The 22790-nt window shown below is 36.2% G+C and overlaps 1 protein-coding gene and 1 pseudogene across 1 annotated transcript; both read right to left on the bottom strand.

The window, feature by feature from the left end:
• Positions 1-1632: 1632 nt before the first annotated feature.
• On the bottom strand, positions 1633-3362 carry LOC104728612 (uncharacterized; annotated as a pseudogene).
• A 2112-nt stretch (positions 3363-5474) lies between these two features.
• Positions 5475-7231, bottom strand: LOC104725065 (putative indole-3-pyruvate monooxygenase YUCCA5). Its single transcript, XM_010443665.3, has one exon. It carries the CDS (start codon positions 7085-7087, stop codon positions 5813-5815), a length of 1275 nt encoding a protein of 424 aa, XP_010441967.1. The 5' UTR covers positions 7088-7231; the 3' UTR covers positions 5475-5812.
• Positions 7232-22790: the final 15559 nt, after the last annotated feature.

The raw sequence follows: 22790 nt of genomic DNA, 5'->3' as shown, positions 1-22790 counted from the left end.
CGTCACGGAAAATTTGGGATCCCTAAGAAGTGTACCTGTGGTGGTGCGATGATTCTGGAACCAGACACCAATCATGGCAACAGCCGCTTATTCTACAAGTGTGAAAATAACTACGTAAGCTCCAAACAATATTTTATAAAAAGTAGATCTAATAAACTGTGCTAAAATAATGTTTTCTATGTTGCAGAGGACGGTGGGCTGCATCTTGTCAAGTCCTGGGAAAAAGCCGTGTTAGACGAAATTCACGACCTCCACATGAAGATTCTTCAACAAAGAACCGAATATCGTACCTCACTCTAGGACTTGATGGCGACACCATCGAACCGTCGATGATGTGGGCTGAAGTCAAATTCTTGGATCAAGAAATGAGGGAATTGAGGCATCAAATCCATCCCACGGTTGATGGCTACACGAAGCTACTGGATGAAGTGAGGGGGACCATCGAAAACCAAGGGTCTAACTATTCCGGGTTAGCCTTAGGAAGAAACAGTACGTTTCATGTTCTCATCGGGGTTGCCATTGGGTTTCTCCTCTTTCTCTTGGTTGCTAGCCTTTATTATGCGTTCAAGTAGTCCATAGTTTGATTTGTTGCAGTTGTCCATGTCTGACAGGTCTTCTCTAAGTTGGTGTTTTTTCTCCCTTTTAAACTATTTCTACGTTTTTGTCCATCATAACAAACTTTCTGTCGTATGTATGTTATCCATTATGAATGTTGTCTATTTACTTATTACGGGTTGTCCATCTTATTATTGCCGGTTGTCCGAATCTTCTAAGTCGTCTATCAGTTGAGTGGTAGACTATTTACTATACGGATTTGTTGTCCGTCATAAGATAATTATCTTAATCTGAAAACCAATATAGGGGTAGACATCTTAATATACCAATAAATTGTCCATCAAACGAGTGGTAGACAAATGAATATACCATTAAGTTGTCCATGTAATTGTAACTATTATTATTTTATTTTGAAAAATACCATTCAGTCTTTTCCTTATTCAATCCTCAATCCGTATTATCCATATATTCCTTATACAACATGCTATATACGTGGTCCATCTTATTATTTAGGGTTGTCCATTATACTAAGTTGTCTATCAATTGAGAGGTACACTACTTACCATACAGATAAGTTGTCTGTCCTAAGATACCAATAATTTGTCCACCACCCTAGTGATAGTCTATTGAAATTGCCAGTAAGTTTGAGTTGATAATTTTAAAACATATTTAACTGTAATAATTTGATTAGATTGAAACACCAAAGCAAAAAAACATAAGTCGAATAGGTCAGACAGTATGACATGAAAATATTGACCCATACACATAAATATTTTACCGACTCCCACAACGCAAAAAACACACAACAGTGTAGATAGTAGCAAATACCCCTCAAAATACATTGTTATTTCGAAACTCACATCCAACCACGTACCGAACCCCTTCAAATTAGAGTCAACCATCAACTTAACCCTATTAAATTAGAGTGGAGCATATCTTCCTGTTGTGGCCGACTTTGAAACAGCGTCCACACTTGCGGATTTTCTTCTGCTTTCCTTTCTGCTTTCCCTGCGATGCAAAACTAAAATGTCAGCTGCCAAAGCGTGAAAATATAAACGTTACACCAACATGTAAATACTAGCATCTTTCGTGGTGTAGTTCCCCCTGAGATGGAATCCTTCTTTTACGTGGTCTCCCACCACCTCGCTTTGTGTTTGGTGGGTTCACATCAACCTCCGTACATGTTTCAGGGACATCGGTGTCTTTCTCATTAGGGACTGACATAATTATACCCTTTTACTTACTCAACCAAGGAGCAACAAAGTAACTAGCATCGACTAGTGAGTACTTATCGACTCCCCGCACTTGTGTGGCTGCCAAAGCGTGACAACATGGGATCTTGAGAACGTCAAACATCCTGCACGTACAGGTTTTATTCTCCATATCGACAGTGAACACACACCCAATTCCATCGTTAACTTGGTATATCCAATCACTGGCAGATAAAACAGCACAATCCACCAAATCTTCTAAGTGGTCTATCATCATCTCCTCTATTTCTGGTGTACATCTTGTTTTCGTTTTACCAGCTTTTGTCCTCCTACACCAAAACCACCGCATCAGCATAGCCCTAATGAATTATACCATCGACACGATAGGATAATCCACCGCCCTAACCATTGCTGCATTTAGGGACTTAGAGATGTTGCTACTCATTACATTGTACCGATTACTATAGAAGTGTGATAGTGTCCAATGGGATAGACCAATGTCTCTAAGATATGCCGCACAAGCTGGCTTGAGATTCTCAATTTCTTTCCACCAGTACTCGAAATCACCGATTGTGTAGGCCCTCACAGCTTTTGAAACCATATTAGCAAGACCACCACAGTGGAATTTATGCTTCACATTCCTAAATAGGTGGACTTTTTCATAAAAAATTCCGAAATGAATTAGAGACGGGAAAATAATCTATTTTTTTTACATGCTACATGGTGTGCCAGTGGATATACCTTGCTCAGTGCAGAGTAAATGGATGCATGCATGTCTGACACAAAAACCAAATCTTCCTCATCGGGGACAAACTGTTGTAAATGTTTAAAAAACCATACCCAACCACTGTCATTCTAGACTTCGACTACTCCAAAAGCGAGTGGGAAGATATGCATATTCCCATCTTGGCCACTGGCCGCCACTAGACATCCTTTGTATTTACCTTTCATGGTTGTCCCATCGATTACAATAACTTTTCTCAAATACTTAAATCCACTGATGGAGGCACTAAACACAAAAAATAAGTATTTAAACTTGGTATTCCCTTTTTTATCCACGCATGTCTGAATATCGTAGATCGTCCGAGGATTCGTCGACTCAACCAAATGCAGGTATGTTGCCAAAAAATGATAACCTTCCTCTTCATTCCCACGGGCAGCATTCATGGTCAATTCCTTTGTGTTCCATGCTTTTATATAGGAAATTGTTACGTTCAGCTCTGACAGCACCATCTCAGGTAGCTCACAAGCTCGTGTACCTCTCTTCCCGTTTGCAAATTTTGCTTGCAAGAGTTCAGAAAAAATCTTGGTTGTCGCCTTAACCCCATATTTAGACTTGGACGAAACATCAGAGGTGTGTTTCAAAGTTACAGTTTTGATTTCCACATTCTGAGAATTCGGGTGGTTGGTTGCATATACTCGCCAACCACAGTTCTTGTCCACGCATGTTGCAATAACTCTGCCTTTGTCAGACTTCCCAATTCTGAATTTAAATAGCCTTTTCATGGCATATACACACAGCGCTTGTCGTAGAGCTGCCTTGCTCTCAAATATTCGACCTATATAAATTGAATTTTCAGCTTTTTTTAGGTCCATGTTTCTCTCTTGTCTTGGCGCACCTTTCACATTATCATGAAAAGGTGGTGCATCTTCCAACAACAAGGGGTCATGAACGTCAAGGATTGCAGATCTAGCTCTCTCAAACTCCTCATCCCCAATGCTAACCTGGCTAACTGTTCTTGGTTATTCTTCATCGTCGGGGTCATTGCTCACACCCTGCCCAAACACATCTAATTCATCACCCAAGCTCATTGTCGACTCTCCTTGGTGATGCACAACACCCTCAATTGTATCTGTTATTAAGTAAGGATCCCAATCAATAGGATAATCGTTATTAATTCTCTCACTCCACTCGTCAAAATTGTAATCAGGCTCATCCTTAGAAATGGAAACAGAACCCTCTGCATCCCTAATATCTTCATCAGTGTTAACTGTATTCGACGACCAAACTTCCACTTCAACCAGGTTGTCTTCTGTTGACAACTCGGCTTGTGATGCATGTGGGCCAGCAGTACTGTCAACGCTTAAATCTATGACAGTATTACTCAGAGTGGAACGGTTGTCCACTGACCCCAAAGAACATACATTCCTATCACTCGTTGGCCTGTTTGGACAATCCCTGATTTGTCTGCCATCGTTCTCCATTATAGTCGGCGTAGAAGACAACAATGTAGACATATAGTCGTCCATCATAGAAGACTCAATTTGTTGTTCTTTATGTTGCGAGTTCTGCCCTTCTTGTCCATTAACAACACCATCAACTCTTTCACCTTTGTCCTATCCTTCTAATCCCTCCACATACGCCAAGAGGACATCATCGGAGAGGGGTTCTTCTTCCACCCCGCACCCAACAGCCTCCAAAACTTCCTTAACTGTGATGTACAACCTCATCCTAAGAAATTGACTTATTCTCCTTTTCAACAGCACCAACTCCACATCGTTGCTGACTAAAACAGGGGGCATTTTCCCAATACTTAATGGCGCCGTCTCACCTGAATCACAAAAGGTCATAACCACGCTACACTCCTTGGTTAAACGAAAAACAGTTTTGATGGCTGTTTCAAACTCTCGGAAACATGTGTCAATTCCATATGAAACACATCTTCCCATTTCTCCGTGGGCAGGAATAAATTTTCATTCTCCGTTTTCACAACATACCCATTCGCCGCAAAGGACACCCACTGTTTCTTTCATTTCTTTCATAAACCCTACGTCCTGCCAAACCAAAAAAAGAAGAAAAAAATTTAAAATTACACACTTAAATACCCATGATATTTTATGACAGAAACTTCTTTAGATCCCCAACCACCGACATTAATGGCGGACGACTATACCTTCTATGTTTGCTTTGGAGGACAACACCTATAACTTCTCCACAGAACTTTTGTCCACCACAACCATACAAAAACTCACGTCGGTTGTCTCCTTAAAATCTACTCGTCTCCACAGATTTTTTTAGACTTGGATGCTCTTCAAATTATCCAACAAACTACCCATTATTCAACCTTTTAGCATTAACTATACGTTTTGTCAGTCGCTAATAAGGCCGCTCAATAACAGCTAACCAATTACACACCAATATGTGACATTTCATCGAGCCAATTTCGAGGGTATATTAGTAATGCATACATTGGTTAATCTTTGTCCACCAAATATAAGTACTACTAAATTGTTGTCTCGGACAAGTTATACATTAAGATGGGGTACTTGTCTATATTGTATGTTTCGGAGACAACTTCTGATAAGATTACAAGATTACGTAAAGTCCACGTATTTGTTGTCGTCCATAATTATTATCATCCACAATAGCGATACTAAAAGAGATTTTTTGTCCACATAATTCTCCACCACGTGGTCGAGGAACCGCGTAAAGTCACGCGCTTATCTCTAACCGTGTCACACTAACTCATCACGCACCCGTTCTCTTTCCTTTTGCCGCCATCGAAGTAACGTAAGTCGGAGGGCAATGTAGTAATAGCCTATACTGCCATGTTTAATGAATATAGCAGATTAGAAAAGTTTTTAACAATGTGGCAGATTTGATAAGAATTACAAACGAAACTCAAGTAAGACAAATTTAATTAGTTTTGTTTCTCGATTTGGTCAAGTGAAACTGTTGCTGTAAAAAAAGTATAAAAAGAGAAAAACTTTTATGAATATAAATAATTTATTATTATTATCTTTCATAAAACCATTACAAAGATAAAAATTGAAAAACAGAAGAGGAAAAAAAGAAATAATAATGAAGAGAAACGCCACATCATCCTAGTTATACAAAACGCCCATGCAGCCTTCAAAAACGACACCGTTGGGTCTTCAGGAGAGGGCTCTCTTATATCTATCTGTCTGTATACTTTTTGTTTACAAAAAAAAATGAAATAATAAATTGAACACTCTGTTTTTTTTTTTTTCTTTTTTTTTCTTTTTCTTACCCCAACCCTTTAGAATAAAGTTAATGATGGTATAAGCCAGCCCTAACTTGAGGCCTAAGCAACTGAGATGCATCTGCGGTGACCCACTCGTGTTCTCATTTTCTGTCGTTTGGTCTCTTCTCTCCACACGTTTCCAATGTCTTGAGCGATGTTAACGGCGTCTGCTGATGCTCCGGCTAATCCTTTCCTTGTGAATCCGGCCGCGTAAAGTCCCGATTTCCCTTTCCATGCGTTTGGAAACGGCGATTTTGGGAACCCGTTTTTCGAAAACATATCATTTTCTTGGAGCCATGAAGGTACGTTGCTACGGTAACCCGTGGCGAGTACCACAACATCAAGATCTAATCTCTGACCGTCTACAAGCTCCACTTGGCTACGAGTAAACCGTCTGATTCCGGGAACGATCTCTACTTCACCGGATTTGATTTTCTCCATAGCTCCAATGTCAAGAACTGGAGTCTTCCCTGTGACAACCTTGAGCTCCATCGGGCCCATCTTAGGCCTTTTTAGCCCGTACTTTGTCAAGTTTCCCAAAATCAGCCATGCGAGAATGAGTAGAATCTTGTCTACTAGCCATAGAGGAAACCACTTCATCAACATCATCGAGATTTCGAAACTTGATTTGCCAAGAACCTCTCTTGGTAACACGTGAACTGAGCTACGAACAACCATGGAGGCATTAGCATTGTGATTTGCGAGATCAAGCGAGACTTCCATGCCTGAGTTTCCACATCCGACGACAAGAACACTCTTTCCTCTGTATTTCTCTCCGGATTTGTACTCACACGAGTGGATCACCTCGCCGTCGAACTCTGTTTTGAGCCCGTCGATCTCTGGTACAACTTTCTCCGCGTTTTCTCCCGTCGCCACCACTAGCCACCGGCAGATGTATTCCATCTCCGACCCCGAGGAAGACGAGGATGATGTCTTGATGCGCCAAAGACCACTGGTCTCGTCGTATCGAGCGGACTGAACACATTCGTTGAACTGAGGAGTAATTTCGAATTTGTTTGCGTAGGACTCAAGGTAATCGATGAACTGTCGTTTTGTTGGATATTCCGGGTAGTCTTCCGGGAAAGGCATTTTAGGTAATTGACAAACTTTCTTTGGTAAGTGAAGTTTGATTCTGTCGTAAGTACGTTTCTGCCATAGTGAAGCAATGCAATCTGCTCTCTCCAATACCACAAATGGAACATCTTGCTCGCGGAGGCAAGCGGCTGTGGCAAGACCCGATGGCCCGGCTCCGACGATTACCGGACCGTTAACCCAAATGCAACGTCTTCTGTCTGAGAAATCTTCACTTCCCATGAGCCTAAACATGTTCTCCATTTTTAAGGGGTGAATTTGAACAAATCAAGATTATATGTAGTAAAAATAGGATAAGGTTTTGGGTGATTTTGATCGAAGTATAGGTAGTGAAGTTTTGTTTTGTTTGGTTTGTTTGTAGATTGAGGAGTGAGATGTTTTGGAATGTGTTTGGAGGAAGAAGTGGCGTGGGTCTGTTTATATAATGGACGAACTAAGAGGAAGCAGCATGTGAGCTTGTGATTTGCGCGTTCTAAGGTTAGTTATTAATCAATATAATAAACACAAAAGTTCTTCAATAAGTGTGTGTAATAATTTTATATATAGGTTTCCCATTTAATCATATGCTTTCGCTAAAAATGCGAAATAGTTTATATTATTGTCTTAAGCTTTTTTTTTCTTATGGAATCATTCGATTCTTTTCTTCCAAAGCTTGTGATGGGACTTTGATTAGAGTATCTCATAATCATATGCCCGTTATATTAGTATTAATTAGTTGGTGATAATATAATATAATTGCTTTATGGTATATATTGTGATTGTACTTACTGATAAATTTTGCTTTGAATATTATTACAAAGATATAGTTTTAAAATTCTAATGATGTGAAAGGGGGTAATCAACTGGGCACAATGGACCAATCATAATGACATTTTATATCATCCAAATTCTTCTGGTCATATATGGTCCAGTGATAATGCTATACATCATCCAAATTCACCCATGAGCTTGTATATGGCTATAGAGAAGAAAACTGGATTGTGAAAACTACTTGTGATGTAGATACATAGACATAGGGCCAGTAAAAATTTAATTTTGCTGCTTGCGGCAATCGAAGATAGTTTGTTTGTTTGCTTGCTGTAGGTATCTACATCATGACGCTACGTCTCCGTCTAACATTTTTAAACATTATTTCAATTTAACGGTTAAAAATGTAAACATAGCCGTTGCCGTAACCGCTGTCTCCTGTGTCAACCAAACAACAAGTCCACAATTAATTTGTATTAGAGTTATTAGTAACTAGGAAAACAAACTGAATTTACATAAATGAACAAAAGAATCAATTGATATTACTATTGTGGTGTTCTTTTTGAGGATACTTTGACGTTCAAGTCAGGCCTTTAAACAAACCAAGATCATAAATTCTCTATTTCTTTATTTTCTCTCCGGTCTAATTCGTTTTCTTCACTTATGATTTAGTCGTTTTCCATTTGAAACCAAGCATTTTGAAAAAGTTACTAGTAATCAAGTTTGATAAAAACAAAAAAAGGCGTGGCAATGCATGCTGACAAGTATACAACCATGCTGACAAGTATACAACCACGTGGATTAGATGGTGAGCCCAGGTGGGGGTTCAGTTTTCGCCCACTTCAACTCGGCTGCCGACTCTACCTAACCAGGCAGTGTAACCATGTCAAACCAATTTGCAATTTTTTTTGTTTTTTTAGAATAATCATCAATTCGTTTTTTCTTCTTCTTTTTGACAGCTAATACAATTTTTTTGGGGTCAATTTGTTGTAACTTTGTTATATCTTGATTTTTATAGCATTTCTGTCCTTTATGGCGTTGTTCGTTTTATACTACTTTCGATGAATGTTCCGTAGCAAAGTTTTTTTTTTTCTAGATTTATAAAATGAACTCTAAATGGAAAAGTTAATATTATATTCCATTATTTTATAACTATTGGAACTTAGTGATGTACAACGGACGATGTGATTGCACATATATATTTTCTTTTCAAGTACATTTATATCATTATATGTTTTAAACAGTCTATAAGAATTCGTAATATAACCAAATCTCTTGATCTATCGCGTTTTCTAGTACTTGCTAAATATTGTACTACAAATCACAACTGATCATACTATTACTCACCAAGGAATCAAACAACCGCACTAGTATCTTGTTTGCAATAGCTTAAAAACCAAAGGTAACTTGCTCTAGTAAAATATTTTAAACTGCTAAAAACCCTTCTTGAGACACTTAAGCTTAGTCTTATATATTTGTTATCTCCATGCAACATAATATCATAAGCTAACCTTTGACTATGAGTCCACGTCAGCTTGCTAATATTACGTCGTCCATCACTCCATTCCAATTTATGAAGCACTATTACCCCCGCGGCTAGTATAAGTTCGTTTCTTCAATGTAACATGCATGTTTTGGAGATAATTACAGTGTTTTGAGAAAATGATGTTTTTTTATATCTCCTACCGATTGAGTTAAGTTTCTCATAAAACATTATTCACACGCCGAATCATAACACTCAACAAAATTGATTAGCGAATCATTTAGATTAGCATTGTAAGATCATTTTTCATGTGGTAATTGATTATAAGTATAACTACTGAAGCTAGATTATAATGGATCTCATTAACCGGCCTTGGTTAAACTTTTCCACCGGCACTTAAATTTGGTTGGTGCCTTGGTGGCATATGTATACTTTTCATCACTATACAGTATTATAATATAATTAGATGTAAATCGAATAGTACAATAAAAATCTTTTGCATTTTCAGTTTTAATTGAGACTCAATGATCACCTCATTAGAAAGCTCCCTTTGTAGTTGTAGATATTACAAATAAAATACTTTTGTAATGATTACATTCTTACTTATTTATATATTAAATTATCTTGTGTAATAATGGAGAATTTTTATACATGTTATCAAATTTAACAAAGAATGTATAGTTTTTGGCTCACATGGCTCCTTCCTTCCCACAAGCTGAGTATATCATTACATAAAATAAGTACATAAAAAATAATCGAAGAAAATCTTAACAATATCCTTATCATTTTCCCTTTTGATATATTTATCCTTAGAATAATTAAGAATCCTCCATAATTGCCGAATTTTAGTAGTTGGAAGAATCCAAAGAAATTGACCAAATTTGTGTCAACGGCCTCTTCACATAGAGACATTAATGACGTATTTGACTAGTAGTGTACATAGAATGTGTATATACAAACAAATATGAGAAATATTAGTATATAAAAATATGCATTAAAAACAAGAGTTTTAAAAATTGTAATTGGTATTACTATTAGGTAGACTAGCCAAATGAGTTGGTTGCTTCCATACAAAGGAGAATTTAAGTCGTTTGCCAAATCTGAGAAGTAATTTGGAAGGTTTAAGATAAAGATATTAAAGTATTGATGATAAAGTCCATAAAACCAAAAAAAGTTCATATGCATAAAACTTAATAATATGCATGTATGTGTCGTTTTGCTGATTTAGATCAGACAGATGGGCTTACGCTAAAGGGTTGGACCGGTAAATGTTGTTTAGGCCTAGCTTGGTCTGCTAAGGACAAGGACACTGTCGCATTGGTCGGGAACACGCTTGATGTGTGAACCGTACAGGTTTGTCTTGTATCACCCTGCAAGACAACGATAAAGGGCTATTAAAGGAGTGAGGAACAGAGGGAATAAAGCAGAGAAGCATTTGGCGTTACATTACAGAGAAAAGGACTAGGAGATTAGAGAGAGAAACCTTGAGAGGGTGAGAGAGACTTTTGTCTTCTTCATTGTTCTTGTTCTTTCTTGGGGTCTGGTTCTTTGTAAGGTGAGAGACGTGAGCTTAGGGTGAGTTTGTTCAAGTTGTAATTGCTACTCAGAAACTCTTTGTGAACCGGTTTCAGGTTCACCGAAACGTACCAGGATCACATTGATCCTGGGAACTCGTATATCCTCGTGTCTTTTTACTTTCTTGCACTACAAACCTGCAAAACACAAAACAGAACACAAGGAAACACAACCTGTTAGTCTTACTCGGTAGTTTCTCGGTTAAACACTCAAGGAAATTCCTAACAGTGGTATCAGAGCCAGGTTAGAGTGTTCTAACCATAGAGAGAGTAGATCTACAAGGAACTCTACAAGTCTGAGAAGGTTACTGTTCTAAAACTTAGAAAGGTCCAACCTTTAAGTGTGAGCCTCGGGTTCTGAAGAGGTCTCAGTGATTGAACCTACACAAGGAAGATTTGACGTGGAGAAGTTTGATGGAGAGGGTGAGTTTGCTTTGTGGAAACACAAGATGTGCGCTCAGCTGGAAACCTTGGGCCTTGAGTCGGTACTACATCCACCACCAGTAAAAAGTGCTGAAGGAAAGGATGGTGAAGACTCAGAAAGGGCAACAAAGTCAGATCCAAAATGGCTAGATACAGAAAGAAGGGTAAGAAATCTCTTGAGTCACAGTCTAGGAGATATGGTGCTTAGAAAGGTTATGAAGGAGCCATCCGCTCATGCTATGTGGACAGCTCTAGAGAACAACTATCAGGCTAAGACATTACCACATCGGTTCTATCTTAAGCAAAGGTTCTTTAGCTTCAATGTAGAGGAGGACAAGAATCTAAATACCTTCAATAAGCTCATATCATACTTATCTAGCCTAAACGTGGAGATGAGCGAGGAAGATACGGCTGCAATCCTCATGAACAGTCTGCCTAAGAGGTTTGACAACCTCGTACACACTTTGAAGTACAACAACAAAGACAAGGACTTTGTTACTCCCAAAGTGATCATCACGTCAACATATTCTATCGAATTGGAGCTGAAAGATAAGGGAGCACTAAAAAAGTCTGCAGAAGAAGGGTTATTTATACTGACAAGGGGCAGAACTGAGAAGAAGACTCAGCCAAAGGGAAAAGCAGACTCAAGGAGCAAGTCTAAGACAAAGAAAAGGACTTGCTGGATTTGTGGTAGTGAAGATCACTTGAAGAAAGACTGTCCGAAGAAGAACCAAGCGAGCACAAGTCAAAAGGGTGAAGCAGGCATTGCACAAGCTCAAGGTGCTGAACCGTTGATGTTGACAGTTTCAGAGTATCAACCAAAGGATGCTTGGATCTTGGATTCTGGATGTTCTTACCACATAACATTCAGAAGAGATATGATGTTTGATGTAGAAGAGGTAAATGGAGGAAGGATTCTGATGGGACACGACACATATTGTGTAATCACAACAATTGGGAAAGTCAAAATTGTGAACTACAATGGGACTGAAGTAGTGTTGTCTCAAGTCAGATACTCACCTACAACAAGAAGAAATCTAATCTCTTTGGGACAGTTGGAATCAAACGGATGTTGGTTCAAGTCTAAACATTTTAGACTTCAAGTGTTCAAAGGAAACAAAGAAGCTCTCGCAGGAAACTATAGAGACACACTATATTTTCTAGAAGGAAAGGCGGAGCTTGAGCAGGTAAATGCAGCTGAAAGAACAGTGAACCCAACCACTTTATGGCATAGCAGACTTGGCCATACAAGTGAAAAGGTGTTAAAGCTGTTAGTCAAGAAGGGATTACTCAAAGGAAGTGAGATAGCAGAATTAGGACAGTGTGAAGACTGCATTCTGGGAAAATCTCACTGTCATTCAAAACTGGCAAGCATACATCAGAGGAAATTTTGGAGTATGTACACTTTGATCTTTGGGGCTCTCCGAACGTGACACCAAGCTTGGCAAAATGCCAATACTACATATCGTTTGTAGATGACTTCTCAAGAAAAGCATGAGTATTCTTTCTCAAGACAAAAGATAAATCTTTCTCCAAGTTTGTTGAATGGCTGGCACTAGTTGAGAATCAAAGTGGAAAGAAGCTGAAAGCATTAAGAACAGACAATGGTCTGGAATTTTGCAACAAAATCTTTGATGACTACTGCAAGGAAAAGGGGATTATGAGGCACAAAACCTGTCCTTATACCCCACATCAAAATGGAGTTGCTGAGAGGTTAAATAGAACCGTGCTTGAGAAGATAAGGAGCTTACTGAGTGAAACAGGATTGGGAGAACCATTCTGGGCAGAAGCTTCATCAACAGTCGTATATGTGATGAATAGAACTCCATCCTCACCATTAAACTTTCAGATTCCTGAAGAGGTTTGGTCGGGAAGGAAACCGGATTATGATCACCTCAGAAGATTTGGCTGCTTGGTTTACTATCATGTTGACCAAGGAAAGTTGAAACCAAGAGCTAAGAAGGGGGTATTTATGGGGTATCCACAGGGAGTTAAGGGTTACAGAATTTGGAGCAGTGAGGACAAAAAGTGTATTGTCAGTCGAGACGTAACGTTTTGTGAAGATATTCTGTACAAGGATATCGGTAAATTGTCTGAAACTGAAGAGGCGATATCTGAGAAACATGGGAAGAAAGTAACATTCATTTTACCTAGTGCAACTGAAAGAGGAGAGACTTTTGGATCCACAAACGAGTCAATAGAAGAAGGTGGAGCTCCAATAGAAGAAGGTGGAGCTCCTTTAGAGAGTGGATCAATAGAAGAGTCAGAAGAAGAGTTTGACATTGGTGGTGATTCGTTCAGAAGTTACCAACTTGCAAGAGACAGAGAAAGAAGAGTAAACATCAAACCACCAAGCAGGTTTGATGATGGTGATGTTGTTGCATTTGCATTCACCATGTCTCAACTCGTAAACGTTGGAGAGCCAAGAACCTATGAGGAAGCTATTAGCTGTAAAGACAAACTGAAATGGATTGCTGCAATAGAGGAGGAGATGGACTCACATCGGAAAAGTCAAACATGGAAAGATGTAGACCGAAAAGAAGGCATGAGAACCATTGGTTGTAAGTCGATTTTCAAACTTAAACCAGGTATACCAGGAGTGGAAGGACCAAGATACAAAGCTCGGTTAGTAGCAAAAGGATTTTCTCAGATTGAGGGAGTAGACTATCACGAAGTGTTTGCACCAGTAGTCAAGCACATAACCATCAGGCTGGTGTTGTCAATGGTGGTCTACAAAGTTCTTGAATTGGAACAGATGGATGTAAAAACAGCGTTTTTACATGGAAAGCTGGAAGAGGAAATTTTTATGGAGCCACCACAAGGGTATGAAAATGGTGATCGAGTGTGTTCACTAGAGAAGTCTCTATACGGTTTAAAGCAGTCTCCACGAAAGTGGAATCTAAGGTTTGATCAGTTTATGAAATCCCAAAACTATACAAGGAGTCAGTATGATTTGTGTGTCTACTTTTTAAGTGTCTAGGGGGCAATGAATATGTTTATCTACTACTCTACGTAGATGACATGTTACTGGTTGCGAAGGACATGGCAGAGATTTCTAGATTGAAGGGAGTGTTGAGTGAGGAATTTGAGATGAAGGATCTCAGAAATGCAAAGAGGATACTGGGCATAGACATCATCAGGGACAGAGAAAAGGGGACGCTATTACTGTCACAAGAAAGCTATCTAGAGAAGGTTTTAGCAAATTTAGGTATGAACAATGCGAGACCAGTTCAAACACCTATGGGGGGAGAATTCAAGCTGTCTGGTACTAAACCAGAAGATAAAGAAGAAGCTGAGGCAGAGATGAGAAGCGTACCTTATGCAAGTGCCGTAGGAATTCTCATGTACTCCATGGTTGGGACATGTCCGAATATAGCATATGCAGTGGGCCTGGTGAGTCGATTCATGAGCTCTCCTTGCAAACAACATTGGGAAGCAGTTAAATGGGTGTTACGGTACATAAAACACACAACAGATTTCAAGCTCTCATTCACGAAGTCTAAGGATTTCAAGGTTACATGCTACTGTGATAGTGACTATGCAGCAGACCTAGATAGAAGGAGATCAATTACCGATTATGTATTTCAGGTTGGTGGAAATACGATAAGCTGGAGATCTGGTCTTCAACAAGTGGTAGCCCAATCGACGACGGAAGCAGAGTATATGGCACTCTCTGAAGCTGCCAAAGAAGCTCTGTGGCTGATGAGAATTGTGAGTGAGTTGGGTATTCCGCAAAAGCAAGTTGAAATCTTCAGTGATTCCCAAAGCGTCATTTGCTTGGCCAAGAACAGCGTGCATCATGAACGCACAAAGCACATCCAGGTGCGATACCACTTCATACGAAGTGAAATTGAGGAGGGTACGCTGAAAGTTTCGAAGATCAACACAAAAGAGAATCCGGCCGATTTGTTAACAAAATCGATACAGAAGATGAAATTTGAGGAAGGTTTAAGTAACTTAAAGGTGCTACGGCACTGAGTCTAGCTCTGATAAGAGCTAGAGTTCCGACGGTCAAGACGGAACGGACACCTCCGGCGGTGAAGGCGGATCAGTGGTTTCTGGTGGTGAAATCAGAGAAGGACTGTAGGGGGTCGACTCTTCGGTTGGTCTGTCTGAGCAAATCAAGGTGGAGATTGTCGTTTTGGTGATTTGGATCAGACAGGTGGGCTTACGCTAAAGGGTTGGGCCTGTAAATGTTGTTTAGGCCCAGCTTGGTCTGCTAAGAATAAGCCCTGGAAATCAAACGACAAGGACACAGTCGCATTGGTCGGGAACACGCTTGATGTGTGAACCGTACATGTTTGTCTTGTATCATCCTGCAAGACAACGACAGAGGGCTATTAAAGGAGTGAGGAGCAGAGGGAACAAAACAGAGAAGCATTTGGTGTTACATTACAGAGAAAAGGACTAGGAGGTTAGAGAGAGAGAAACCTTTAGAGGGTGAGAGAGACTTTTGTCTTTTTCATTGTTCTTGTTCTTTCTTGGGGTCTGGTTCTTTGTAAGGTGAGAGACGTGAACTTGAGGTGAGTTTGTTCAAGTTGTAATTGCTACTCAGAAACTCCTTGTGAACTGGTTTCAGGTTCACCGAGACGTACCAGGATCACATTGATCCTGGGAACTCGTATATCCTCGTGTCTTTTTACTTTCTTGCACTACAAACCTGCAAAACAGAAAACAGAACACAAGGAAACACAACCTGTTAATCTTACTCGGTAGTTTCTCGGTTAAACACTCAAGAAAATTCCTAGCAGTATGAATAGTTTCTGATACACATAATATGACACATTAACAAGTAATATTAACACAAACCAATAGAAATATGTCTAATTATATATATATATATATATATATATATATATAAACACATATATATACAGTACATGTAATATGTTAAGTGTTATTTTGTGATTAGATTTATGTTAATTTTGTGCTAACACAAAGTAACACAACTAAAGCGCAAGTGTGATTGTGTGAATTTCCTTAAATAGTTAGTTATATGAGATAACTAACTTATTAGAGTTGCTTTATTTCGTTTTTAATTGATCGAGAGTTTCCCGACTCTCCCATTAGAGTCGTCAAATAATGATGATTTGGTTAAGTTACCGGAATCGAAAAGGTTAAATAGGTTTGTATATATAGTAAATGTTAGAGAAAAGGTCGCTCTACTATATTTGTATGTAGGTATGAACGTATGATGAAAACTGAAAAGCTAAATTCTTCTTGACTAAAGAAAACACCAACAACAACAAAAATATATGCAAAAACTATAATCGTTGCACGATAATTTGAAAATGTATGATGAAAATTAGAACAAAAGTCTTAACTATTGAGAGAATCTAATTTAATTGGGTTCTCGAAATTTTATACGTGGCGTTTTCATCCATATGCATGCACATATATTTCCTCCACGTAGACGTAATGTGCATGCAAAAAAGTGGAATATAAGTATAACCTTATTAAGTTATTGAATAAGAAAGTTATATTAATAATGGTCACTCACTAATCTCTATCTATGAATGTCAAGAAAGTTATATTAGGAAGGAATGCTACGCGTCAGGCACAAATTCATTTGACCAAAGTCGTTAAGACCTTCCTCAAAAATTGGTTTTTTGTTATCCAAAACAAAAACTTCTGCTGATAGATTTTAGGGATTTTGTGCATTCTTTACAAAACTTAAGTTGGACTAAACAATTTAGAAGAAGATCATGCATGTGCCATGATCTAGCTTAAATTTTTCTTAAACCATTACTCAGATTCCCTTATGAAGAAAGTCAAACTTGTTTCTTATTTTTTGTTTTCCTTTTGATAAATGTTTATTTCCTTTCGTTTTAGGCAAGCCAAATTTGTCTTTTTTCCGATAAGTTTTGTTTTCTTCTTCTTCAAATTAGGGACTTGTTTCTACTGTGTATACATACACATGCAACATATATAGACACTACAATTTTTTTTTTTTTGCTGTTGATGAAAGGCTTATATACACATAACTATTGGGACATAAAAAACATGCATACATAATACCGATTCACCTTTTATAGGTAGTGATCGATAAATTAGTGTATAGTACTGTGTAAAATTTTAAACTACATTATGAAATACCGACTATGAGTAAATATGGGAATTCGATATGATTCGATTCACATTTTAATTGGGGAGGGAATCATAATCTTTAAGAACATGCCAAATATATTTGAATAGAAGATGCTTATTTTGACTATATGTTGGGAATAAGTTGATTTGGTTAATCAATTAATAAGTTAAAATATATAGCGAAGAACAAAATTTTATCTATTAGTTATTTAAATACTTCACCAAGAAATAATTAGATTGAGTCAAGGAATTACGAGAGAAACAGAAAACACATGAGGCACATGGAAATTACGTTTTTCTAACTATTATAGGGATTATTGTATAAGAATTCGGTTACATGAAAATTGAGAAATAATAACAAGGAATATTTGGACCGTTAAGTATGGTTAATGTTGTAACTGGTCAAAGTAAAGGTTCTTAAATTGAGTGGTCAGTCAAAGTTTATAGTCATCAGACGCATTGTTTTTTATTTCTATTTTTTTATAACTAAGCACTTAGTTAGCCAACACTTAATGTATCTATTCAGTATATATATATACATAAAATAAAAATAGCAGCATCTATGGTTAAAGTGAATTATTGACATTAACAAAAAAGCACAATTTATACTGCGGGGTATGGCGTCCATCAGCCCAATGAGCACACCTCTTGAAGTAGAAGCTGAAGTTTTAAAATGGTCAGTTCATCATCTTTGCAGGTTGGGTTATAATAATGTCATCTTTTGTGGAGATGCAGAAACCCTGTTTAAGAAGGTATCCCACATCTCTACCTCCGGATATCACCCACAAGATCGGGACCAGTCTCTTATCGCAACCCAGTTGCAGGACATTCAAAACATTGCATCATCGTATGAATCTATAAAGTTTATTAAAGTCTCACGTGTTGTAAATGATGTTGCTGATGGTCTAGCTAAGGATGCTAGGATAAGGAAGTTGAATTTTGTAATCTCATGGAACAATGTATGTTGATCGTTGTTAAATATAAAAGTCTGTTTGCCGTCAAAAAACAAAAAAAAAAAGGTGAATTATTGACATTAATTACTTTTATCCAGAACTGATACATTATTTGAAAAAAATATATATATATATCAGTGAAAGCTAAGCCGTGGTGGTGGTGACCATCAAAGCCATGAGGGTCAATATAACTGAGTCCACATAAAAATGGTCAGCTAAATTGATTGGCCCATTAGTGAGATTGACATCAAGTTGATCATATTAGTATGGTGGGCATTGGCTTAGGTTTCGTGCAAGTTTTTTTCGTTTTTTTAATTTCTTTTATGTGTCATTGTTATTTTATATTCATCATGTTTTTGAAATCGACTAGATCACTATGGATCGTTGGCGTTCACGGATTTTGATTTGGTCGATGGGGTTTGTTTGATTTAGCCATCATCTCTTTAGGTTGTCGTGTTTTGTTTCACACAAGTAGTCGACTGAATTTGGTTAGGTCTTCATAAGTGGATGTAATAGTAACCAGGCGGCAGAGTTAAAATGTATGTTTCGTTCTTTTAATTACTTTATACCATAAAATATTATTGAATGAAAACTAAAATAAATTGGATTTTAATTTTCGTTTGGATCGTGATCCTAACATTGTGACATGAGGAACCAATAAAACGATAACCTTAACTATTCAGAATTTACCACAGAATCCTATCTTGATTTTGTTCCTTTATAGCCATAAATATTGTTTGGACCAAACATTGTTGTGTGAGAGGTAGTTCAAAGAAAGGACGGATGGTGATATCTTTGAATTCGAGAATGACTAATATTCATTTTCATATAAACTTAATTTTTTGTTCTGAACAAATATAAATGATGAAATCTAATATAATAAACTAGAGTTACACCGTCTAAGAAACTCTATCTATCTGCCACGTGGCACCTCTAAACATTTGTTTTGTTTTTTAAACATTTTATCTCATGTTTAAACCAATTAGTCATGGGCTGTAAATTGTTAATGGGCCACAGAATTTTGACGACTTCTCAAAGAAAAACCGACAAAATCTCTGAGTTCCGGTTTCTCTTCCTCCTCGTCGTTCTCTCTTCCCCACCTTTCCTCCTTATCTCTTCAATTCCGCGAGAATTCGAATCAGCAAAATATATTATTGGTTTAATATTTACCATAATATGGTTTATTTTTTTCACTTGAAATGATGAAGAAAAAAACAAAGAAAATCTAGAAAAATTTGTTTCTAAGGAAAATTATTATTATCTTAATATCTTTAAATTATGTTAGCGTTATCTAATTTGATATTTATTTTTAACTTTAAATAGTGAAAAAATAACCAAAACTTTTGTATCTTAAAGTTTTTTTTAACTTATGCAATTTGATTTTTTTTTTGAAGTGTGATTATATAAATAAGTTCAGTTTACAAAAAGTAACAATATATTTACTTTTTAGAAGACATATGTTAAAAGAAGAGATGCTACATAGAAGTTTATAAGAGCAAGTTTTTTAATTAATAACCATAATAAATACATTTAATTCTAAATATTCAAAATCTTAAATGTATGAAAGCAATTAATCTTAAAGAAATTAAGGAGTGAGCAGTTACTATTGTAACGTATGAAGTTTTTAAAAAACATTAATACTCCACAAAATATATTTGTTATAAATAATAGTTTTTCTGTTTTCTAGAACTAACCTAAAAAAAAACTTTGCTACTCTTTCCAACTTGCATAATAAATAACAACATTTTCAGTATTTCCATCATCCTAATGAGTCACTACAACCAAATTAACACAAATTTCTTTAATAAATATAATCATGTTATCAACAGTGGTCCTCTCCATCATAGGAACACAAATATAATAGAGACATTGTTTTTTTTTGTTTAACAAATATTAAGTTTTACTTACTATATATATCTCAACATTTATCATTAAGATTCCTTTATAGTTTTTTTTGTAAAAAATTCTTACTTAACTATTGCCAATAAACAAAAGAAAATTTTGATATTCCAAAACAAAAAACTTTACTTTACATAACTTAATTATACATTCAAATTTTTTGTAGTCCAATTTGTTAAATGTATTATTTCCTACATTTTGGTATTGCACATATCTAATATTTTGCTATAAGTACTTTATTAAGAAGTTATAAGATAATTTTTACTCTAACTGATATGAAATACAAAATAATCAATTTGAGAACAAATCTAAACAAATCTCAATATATTAAGCTCCGAAATATATTTTCTATATTATTATTTCCACGCAACGTGTGGGACTCATTCAAGTATTTTATAAAAATATGTTTGTATATATTACCCATGAAAATGAGTTTAAACAAATATTAACTATTTCGAATACTATTACTTTAAATTTGTACCTTAACGTTACAACTGTGCTTGTATGTATTTATTAAATTTCTTTCTAATAACCAATTTCATGGTCATTTATTTTATTTATAGGTTATGACTTCTGATGAGAAAGGTTTTGTGATGCTTTAGGGTTTAGGGTCGAGGAAGATTTGGACGTCCATGTGATATATATCTCATGATATGGGTTTCCGAAGCCATGTAATTCTTCCAAATTCAGTTTTTATTTTCTTACACAATTTAGTTTTAATTATTTCCTTAAAATATACTTAACATCTAATTTCTTTTCACAATATTATTCTTTGGGTTATACTATGTATGCACTTATTTTCTCTTCTCATATGTTCCTTTATTTTTCCTAGCCATGATCGATTGTTGATGATGTGATGATAGTGCTTACCCGCAAGCAGAGCAAGGCAATGGGATTTGACCATATGTGCAAGTTTCATTAATACGCATTTAACATTACTCACTTCTACCAAGTGTTTATCAAGTCGAAAGATCCAAAAATCACCCGAAGCAAATCCCAATTGCATTCTAAAGAGAGACGGAGGGAAAGAGAGAGAAGAATAATGTCTTGGAGAAATAGGAAGATTTGAGTTATCTCTTCTTCCATCTATCACATGATTTTCGAAATAAAAACAAAGAAAAAAAAAGATTATCTGGTGAATAATTATTTTATGTTCTCTTAGATTATGCAGTGAACACTAAAATAAGTAACTCGATAATACGATGGTATGTTTTTACTCTTTTTTGTTGGTAATTTTGAGTATAATACAACATGTATATATATATATATACATTAATAATATATCAATATATATTAATAACATTTTTATACTCAATTCTAAACTAAAATTCAGTTTGCATTTAGTATGTTCAATAGATATAAAGTACGTGATAAAAATATAGAAATATCTAACAGACAACTTTTTTTCCAAATGCAATTAATCAAGAAATAGAAAGAATTCAACTTCTAGAACACAAATGCATTTGAAGTCATTTGTATAATTCATTAAGATTAAAATATTTTATTGCTAAAACATTCAAATTATAATAATAAAACTTTTAACCATGTGTGAAGCATGCTGGTAATATATAAATATCAAAATTATTTATGCTACCTTTAGTTATCTAATTAATGGAATTAATTACATAGAGAATGAAGGAAGAGCATGAGTTTCGACTCAAGAAGAGGTTATTCGAGAAATTCAAGCTATTGTCTCGTCCTTCTTGGAGGTGTCTGGTTTTAGAAGATATTGATGTTTTATTGATTATGTTAAAAGCGGACAAACTAACACATAATGTCCATGCTCAGTCATTTAATACGTAATCAATGTTTTTTCCCAACGTAAAAAATGTTTGTACGTCTTGATTGTGAATCAAAACATGAAGAGCTCTATATATTATGGGATACAGACTAAATATTTTAAAGTAACCTTTCATATTAACAAAAATATTCAGTTTAATGTTAAACTAATTAATAACCATTCATTTTAGGTGACTGAGAATACTTCTTTAAAACAAAACAAATAACAAACATAAGATAATTTATTGAAACACAAAATATAATATTTTAAATTATTTAATAAATCTAATATATATTAAAATTATTATAAAGTTATTTCGCACATCGCGCGAGTCTACTTGTAGTAGTATTATGTAAAAATCAGTCAATATTCTATTATCCAAATTTTTGATTGTTACACATTAAAAAAAAAAAATAGATAGACCATTTTTGTTTGCATGTCGATGAATTCACCAATTTTTTGTTTTTTTATGTTAAATTGGAATTGGGTCAAAAGAACGACGCAAACTAGAGAACAATATTATGAACGGTGACAGCTTTTGAAGCCACATTGGAATAACAATCCAATAAGGTGAAAAAACTACAGTTGTAATTTGGTCCCGTAAGGTGTCCTCACCACAATAAATCATATTCAAATTGGATTAATTCTGAATAATACTATATATGTATTAATGTTTTGAAAGGATATGAGATGTTGAAATAGCATGATGGCTGCTGCACCTTATACCTTTGAGCATGGCAGCCATTAGAAAATATCATGTGTTTTGAAAGATACTAGCCAAAACAAAACAAAAAAAATCGTCATTGAAAAAATTAAGGATGCTTCGACCTTTCGTTGGAGGTCCCGCCTCTCTTCGGTTCGTCCTTTACAAAAAAACCCTCAATTGGGACCATCCCTCGCCTTATTGCACCCGCTTCTTGAAACTTTCAGTTCTGAGCAAGAAATAACTATTTGAGCCACCTTTCTAAGCTCACTAAACCGACCACAAATCATATTTTTG

The sequence above is a fragment of the Camelina sativa genome, chromosome 11 (assembly GCF_030686135.1).
Source record: "Camelina sativa cultivar CO46 ecotype springtype chromosome 11, ASM3068613v1".
Lineage (NCBI taxonomy): Eukaryota > Viridiplantae > Streptophyta > Magnoliopsida > Brassicales > Brassicaceae > Camelina > Camelina sativa.
This window is presented reverse-complemented; position numbering and strand designations above follow the sequence as displayed.